Genomic DNA, 7,542 nt, shown 5'->3' with positions numbered 1-7,542 from the left:
TAAGTCGCTTGAGCTTGAACCCTAACTAGTTTGTGACCCTGAACAGGTTACATAATCACATTCTGCCTTAGCTATAAACCGGAGATGATTACCTCATAGTGTTATTGAAGTAATAAGTGAATATGGATTGAAATGCTTAGAAAAAGTACTTTGCTCGTGGTCACCACGCAATAAAATTTTAGCTGTTAGAGAGTAGGTTGTAGAGGGTGGTGAATGGCAGTGTCTACTAATCTTCATTTGAAGTCTGAGACAAAAACCGCATGTGCGTGCTAGAATGAACTTGATAAGCCTTTACTTATGAATAGCAGATAACCAAATCTGTGATTTGTGATTAATTTTAGGAATGCTACTGAGACCGTTGGGATTCAATTCAGTGAGGCTAGATTCTTCCAGAATATTCCAGAACTTTAAACCGTTCTCCCCCAGTCATGCGCAGTGTGGTTGCATACCTCGCCAAAACCCACCCCTTTTTCCTATAGGCTACAGATCTAGTAGGTCTTTCCTCGCGTTTCTCATTGGTCTTCGGCTAGCCCTGGCCCCGCCTCCTGGAGCAAAGAAGCCCCCCTATTGGGCCGTTTAGATGATCTTTGCTTGTCCCGTGTCCCTGGGAAAATGGATACTTTCGGTTACAGTATCTAGTTTATGAAAGCCGAGGATTTTTTTCTTCCCAACGAAGTAGATAAATAGCTAACAAATGAATACAGGAGGCAGTTGGAAGGGTACGGTCGGAACTGAAGGGAGGTGTACTTAAGGTTGGAACATCGGGGTGCTTTTAACAACGGACCGAGCTACTTCCGGGAGAGAATGGGCGGGTAGAGAATTCGGCGTTTGGCGGGTTTAGGTGTCTTCCTAAATATTTGGTCCTGCAGCAGCCGAAGGCGCCCGACACGTGAGGAGGTAGTGACGCCGCCACTGCCAGGACAGGCTGCTTCGGGCTCGCTCATGGCCACGTCTGTGGTGAGTGCCGGGGCCGCGGCAGGGTGCCGGGGCGCCGCGGCTCGGGCAGCTGAGGGGAGGGGCGCTGGGGCGGGCTGGCTGGTGGTCACGTGGTCCAGTGGCGAATCAGGGCCGGGCCCGCTGGGCTCCGGGGGCGGGACTCGCTCTCTGTAGCCCCTCTTGGTCCGTAGCCCACCTATCCCCCCACCGCCACCCCAACTCCGGGCGTCTGTGCAGTCGCTTTCGGATGCTGGAAAGGACCCCCGAGATGGGAACTGGCGAGAGGCGGGAATGTTGGCGTCTGTTTATGGCTTGCGGTCTTTTATTTTGTTCTCCCTTATTTCCCTCTACAAATAACTTTCGGTCACCTGACAGAGAAATGAAACGGATTCTTAATTCAAATAATAGGCTGGGCTCAGTGAATGGCCGGGGAATAGGTACTTACTAATCATTCGGCAGGAGAAAACCCCAGCAGCATTTCTCGTCTTCGGTTCTGCAATTCTTTGCAAACGCCGGTGAATTTTTTACGTAATGTGAGCAAGTTTCCTAAGTATGTAGTTTTTCAAGTATTTCATTGGCCTTTATTTCGTACTCTTATTTTTTCCCCACGGAGCAACTCCTTGTCATAACTTCTGATTCAGCGCTCCACCCCCCCCGCCCTTTTAAAGGTTCAGACCACATCATTTTTATTAAGGTGAATGTTTTGTAAAATACTGGAAGCCTACAGTACTTACAGCACCAGTTACCAAGTAAAGATTATCAATTCCCATTTGAAATGAGAAAAAAATTCACTAATGAGGGATGAGTATGTCCTAAATAAACGTACTTTAAAATGGGGGAAAATGTAAAAACTGGAAACTCTTGAGCCCTGAACTTTATAATGTCTAAATTTATATAGAAGAATATGGACTGTGTATGGAGCTACAAAGTGACTGAAATAAATACTCAGTGTTTGTTGGTGGGTTTGTGTTTGTTAGGAGTTGGAGGGGTAGTAATGTACAGGTCTGAATTTTTTCTCCTAGGATTTTAAGACTCATGTAGATCAGGCATGTAGAGCTGCTGAGGAATTTGTCAATATTTACTATGAGACAATGGACAAAAGAAGACGGGTGAGTATTATAGACTCTACTACTCTTTGTTAAGTACCAGGGGTTTTTTGTTTGTTTGTTTTGTTTTGTTTTGTTTTTTTCTTAGCCAGCCATTCATCCGACTTGCATAAGTGATCACTGTGGACTTGTTCTTTAAAAAGTGCATTGTTTAGAGAAGGATGGGTATGATATTATGGAAGTGTGGGCTCTGGGATCCTATCTCAGCTTTGCATTTACCTAGCTCTGTGACCTTGGGCAAACTGCTAACCTCTCTTAAGCTCATTTTATTTTTAGGGTGGTAAATGGCAAGTAACTTACTGCACTTTGACATGGGGCTTGACATATGTTTACTTAAATATGTTACCCTTTTTAATCCCATCATTCAGCCAGTATGCTTAAAAAAGCGTTAGTGCTAGGGAAGGAGTCTGACATTATAGGGAACGTTCCTTGATTTGCTCTTTTAATTTCCTATATTAGTAATTTCTGATTAAAGCTCACAGCTGTAGTTGGCACTCACAAATAGGATCCACATGGCTTGGATACTTTTAGTTTTCAACAGAGCAAGTTCTCTTGTCATCAGCTTTTTTGTTGTGATTTATCCCTGAGTCATGTCTTCTAAGTAATTGTTTCAGTATGTGCTGGAGTCTTGCCTACGTCTCTTATCGGCATAGGACTGCTTTAGAGAGCTTTCTTTATGCCATAGGTACAGAAGTTAATCTCACAAAATTTCTATAAAAGAAGTTTCTGGTACTGATGTTTGACAAGGGACCTGACAATGGATGTTTATTGTGTCTTGCTGCTTTCAAAAATAAAGTAGCAAAGAAAAAAAGGCAACATAGTTTTATTATCAGAGTCAAGATAAGGGGCTGGTCTTTTCATCCAAGTGAAATTTTAGGATTAAGCAAATAATCTGTCCTGTGACATGCTAACCTCCTGTGACTAACTCCTGTGCCTAAGGGGTTAACTGTTGAATTCTGCCTTATGTGGGGCCTTAACTTGTACATGACTTAGCAAAGACTCTGCACTAGCAAGTACTTGTGATTCTTTTGAACAAAATACTGTGTTTGAGTAGTAGTAAAAGAAATTCTTCCTAACACATACGACATTAAATGGTTCAAACATTCGATGATTCATGTGTACGTAAGCACTAGAGTTGGAGTGTCCAGGTAGGACCCGATTGACAACTTTAATTCTCAGAATTAAAAACTGGAGGGAGACTAAACCTGGTTTGGGGCTGCATGTGCATGAAACTCATAATCATTTAATTCATTTTAACAAACAGCAAAACTTCAAAACCCTCTTCCAGTTTGGATGCAAAGTGTTTTTGTGGCTGAAGTGAAATCATCTCTGTTAAAGCCAAGATTATGAGGCAGACACCTTCCTTGCTCACATTATCTTCCAGCGGGAGGGGGCAAGGAGAGTGGAGATGGGGGTGGAACTATGGAAGTGTTTATATGCCACCTGTAATCCTTCGATCCATTTCTATAAAATGCTTCCCCAGAAACAAAAATCTTTACCTTTCTTTTCTTTTTTTTCTCCTTAAGGCACTAACCAGGCTGTATCTGGACAAGGCCACTTTAATATGGAACGGAAATGTTGTTACAGGGCTGGAAGCCCTAACTAATTTTTTTGAGATGTTGCCTTCTAGTGAGTTCCAGGTCAATATGTTAGATTGCCAACCAGTGCATGGTAAGATCCTGTTCTTTCAACTTCTTTTGTTTTCCTTTAGTGAGCACTGAGCTTGACCGCCAAAAGTAACAAGCAACTTGTAGCGATAGAAATAATTACTTTTTTGAACAAGTTAAAAATGAAAAATTCAGTCAGATCAAAGTTTTGGTCTTCTTTTAGATGCATCTAATTCCAGAGGACCACTAGTAGGTTTTGTTGGATAGTATGATTATGGTTTATTAAAAATGAGTGAGAAATTGAGGTTCAATGTGCTTTTGGTTGATGGGAGAGGACTAATTATCTATTGTCCCTGAATAAACAGCTGCCTTTTGTGCCTTGAAATGTTTCCAGAGAAAAATTATAACAGTTTCTGGTTAATGTTACTATCTTACAACCTCCTGAAATTTCACAGAAGAAATTTATTCTGTTATGGGGAAAAAATGTTTTGGCAAGACAGAATTTGATTCAAGGTAAATCGGTGCGATATGTAAGATTGACCTCTAGGTGGGGTCCTAAGCGTCATAAGTAGTAGTTTAGGGTGATTTTTTTCCCCCTTTCATAGTTCTTGAAAAGAACAATAACTTAAGGCAAAGTAAGAAAAAGCTCTTTTAGAAGCCCAATGAAATATTAATATATACGGAAACCAAATGTCGTGTGTTAGATATAAGCTCTTCATTTTGAAACTTTGGAGTCCCCGAACTCCTTCTGGACTGAAAATAATTTTAATATGCTTTGAAACGATAATTCAGTTTTCTGCCTTTGGGTACGCATGCTCAAGGTAAAGAAAGTTTATGAAGCTTTTTTTTTTTATGTGCTAAGTTAGAAGCAATGTCGTTTAAGCCTGAAAATCTTCTTTAGAGATAGAAACTGTGACCTCTTCTCTTTTTTTATGTGGGTAAAGAGCAAGCTACTCAGGCCCAGACCACAGTTCTTGTTGTGACCAGTGGAACTGTGAAGTTTGATGGAAACAAACAACACTACTTCAACCAGAACTTCCTGCTGACTGCCCAGTCGACTCCTAACAACACCGTGTGGAAGATCGCAAGTGATTGCTTCCGTTTCCAAGATTGGGCTAGTAGTTAAAAGGGGGCAGAAGTCCATTTTTGTTTGGTCCATTAGTTCCAGCAACATAAATTTATGTGAAGTAGTTCATTTTATTGTGGAAGCACTATAAACTGATATGTGCTGAAACTCTGTTTTCTTTAATACTTTTTTATTCCTAGCAGCACCTTTTCTAGCAGCTGCCCGTTTGGATCGTTGCCCTTACGAGCTTTAATGCTAGTTTTTTACATGCCTTATATACATTTCACTAATGACATTCTTGTGGTAATATTGTACACATGGTCTCTGTATTAACATGCACTGTGAGCCCAGCCTATTGCAAAAATGAAATCCTTTTCTAATACTATCTATGGGATATCAGCACAACATAACTCTCTGGGAGGAAGTGGAGTTTTTTTGTTGTTGTAGCTTAATGTTTTAGTAAGACACATCCCTTTTTTCAGTAAATGCTGGTAATGAAGTTTTAATATAAGGCTTATCCAAATCAGTTCAGTGAAAACATTACTCATTTAGGTTTGCATAGCCGCTCTGACACATTAGCATGTAGAGATGTTCAGTAGTCTTTTTTCGTATTAAGTAATTGTTTTATGTAGGCATGTTTTCTTACGGAGTGAATTAATCTACTAAAACGTTCCGAGTTGATACTTGAGTATTAGATATACTCAGTGGTTTAAAAGCAAAACTACTTAAGATTTTTCTTGGCAGCTCCAAGTTTATAACTTTAGGTAACGAATGGTAGTAGCAGTAATAGCTTTAATGGGAGAATGGGGAGTGAGAAATGGAGAGGATCCAAGGTTGGCCAAAAGTTAAGGAGAGTGGCCGAATGGTAAATTTTTGGTACTTGTTTTCTACCTCCTAAAAATGTAGCCTATTTTTAGGATTTAAGTCATAAATTATCCTTGCCAAATGGTCCTGAGTGTCACTTTTGTTCACAGAACGCTTTTGAAAGGTTCTTCCCATGCACCTCATACTTTTCACCAATCTATGTCTCAAATTTATTCAAAAACTTCTGGGGGTAAGATGTTAGTAATAATGCTGACCCTGCAGGCTCTGACAGGAAAGTGGGAAACAAAGCCATTGCTTTCTCTTTGGGACACTCTTAGCTTCTAAGTCTTCCATGTGAACTTCAGGCCAAAAGTCTCCTATGTGTTACCCATCCCCCAAAGTTAAGTGATTTGGTCTCCATGTTTTACACTGTCAACTGCATTTTCTTTCTTTCTTTTCTTTCTTATTTGAACTTAAAATTATTTAATTTGATGATTCGTTCTTCTCTTGAGCAAATAGAACTGTTTTAAAGCATGTTCCTGTCATGTGGCTAGCTCTTGGTCTTTTTAAAGAGAAAATCAAGGACAGCAGATTTTCATAAGCTCCTAGGCTTCAAAGGAACAAGTTGATTCCTGTTCCATCTCAAAATCTGTAGAGAAAAAGCTAGCTTTGGTTGTTAAACTTTAAATTTTCCTCCATTCTTGTGTTTATTGTTTCAGTGTTTTTAAGATAAATGTGCCAGCTTCGTTTCTCCATCGCAACTCAAAGTTATGGTTTCTCATCACTTATTTTTGAAAACCAGCAATTCGTTTACTCTCGCCCCAAACTACACATTTTACTTCTGATGTGTTAACAGAATAGAATTAAATATGGGAGAATGGGGTGGAACCAAAATGCAGCCCACACTCTCTTGTAGTACTGATCAAAACTTACACGTTCTAGTCTACTCAAAGCTAGCTCATTCCAACTTTGGATTGGCCGTCTAATCCTACACCTTGAGCAACAGGCAGTACCCGAACACTGCCCTTTCCCTTGTAGAGAACGGTCTCAAGTAAAAGCTGCACATAACTAGCAATAACTGAATTGAGCGGTTATATTGTATGTTATAAGACTTCTATATATATTGCTTTTTCCAAACTCTGTAGAACAAATGGCTGGAACTACTCTTGTATGGACTAAGACTGTATTTTTGACATGATATTTTTGTAACTTGAAAAAATAAAATTTGCCTTGTGACAAGTTTTCTCAAGCTTGTTTTAGGGTCTTTTTTTTTTTTTTTTTTAGACTTGAAGTTTTTAAATTGAAAAAGACACACATTAGAATGTTGAAAACAGTGGTTGACAACCTGGATTTTGTCTTTTCTCTAGCCCACCTTGTTCTTTTCCTATCAAATATTCACACTCGTGAGATCACCTGTTTGAGGTAGCAGTGAGGTTTCTGGTGAAATACTGGAAATTTTAACCTTGAGAAACTTTAGCCGAAATGCTGGATTCAGCAGGCAGTTAAGCCAAAAGACCGTTGGTTTCCAGAAAGAAGGGTCCCATTTATTTCAATTCCACCTTAAAAATCTGTCACCAGGCACTTGGAGAGGGGGTGAGAAGAGGCAACAGCCCTTGAAATCAACTACCGGTTTCCGTCTCTTCACAGATGCACTTATTTTTCACAATTTAATATCCCTGAAATTGGCATGGATCCTAAATTGATGCCAAATCATAGCTGAATTGTCCGTTTCCCCCCTTTTCTCAGTAGTACCAAAAATACTGGTGAGTCTCACAATCAGTGGCATCTTAGATGAGATTGATGAAGTACAGTGATGAGTTGCCTAGACAAAAATGGTTAGGAGTCTACTTAGGTCTAAATTTGTAGCTGTAGTGGAAGGCAAAAGCTGTAAGCCTAGGAGGCTAGTTAACTCAAGATTCAAATTCCATCAAGGTATTTGTATGACTAGCTTTATATGGCTGGAAGAGCCATGGACCTTATTTAAACATGCATGAGCTTTGGTGAACTGGAGTCTTGATGTGTG

General features: G+C 40.0%; 1 protein-coding gene across 1 annotated transcript; it reads left to right on the top strand.

Annotated features, from left to right (window-relative positions):
• The first annotated feature begins 624 nt into the window (after positions 1–624).
• Positions 625–6,743, top strand: NXT2 (nuclear transport factor 2 like export factor 2). The gene is made up of 4 exons (XM_028089735.2): positions 625–957; positions 1,959–2,045; positions 3,569–3,713; positions 4,594–6,743. Exons 1-4 carry the CDS (start codon positions 943–945, stop codon positions 4,773–4,775), a joined length of 429 nt encoding a protein of 142 aa, XP_027945536.1. The 5' UTR covers positions 625–942; the 3' UTR covers positions 4,776–6,743.
• The last annotated feature ends 799 nt before the right edge of the window (positions 6,744–7,542 follow it).

Source organism: Eumetopias jubatus, unplaced genomic scaffold (assembly GCF_037043125.1).
Source record: "Eumetopias jubatus isolate StellerSeaLion01/CBP00866 unplaced genomic scaffold, mEumJub1_p1.0 scaffold_11, whole genome shotgun sequence".
Taxonomy (NCBI): Eukaryota; Metazoa; Chordata; class Mammalia; order Carnivora; family Otariidae; genus Eumetopias; species Eumetopias jubatus.
This window is presented reverse-complemented; position numbering and strand designations above follow the sequence as displayed.

What these genes read in the sequence shown, in the direction of transcription:
- NXT2 (XM_028089735.2), top strand. An exon ending in CAATGGACAAAAGAAGACGG is followed by an intron (nt 2,046 to 3,568) that starts GTGAGTATTATA and finishes TTTCTCCTTAAG; the next exon opens with GCACTAACCAGGCTGTATCT. An exon ending in AGATTGCCAACCAGTGCATG is followed by an intron (nt 3,714 to 4,593) that starts GTAAGATCCTGT and finishes ATGTGGGTAAAG; the next exon opens with AGCAAGCTACTCAGGCCCAG.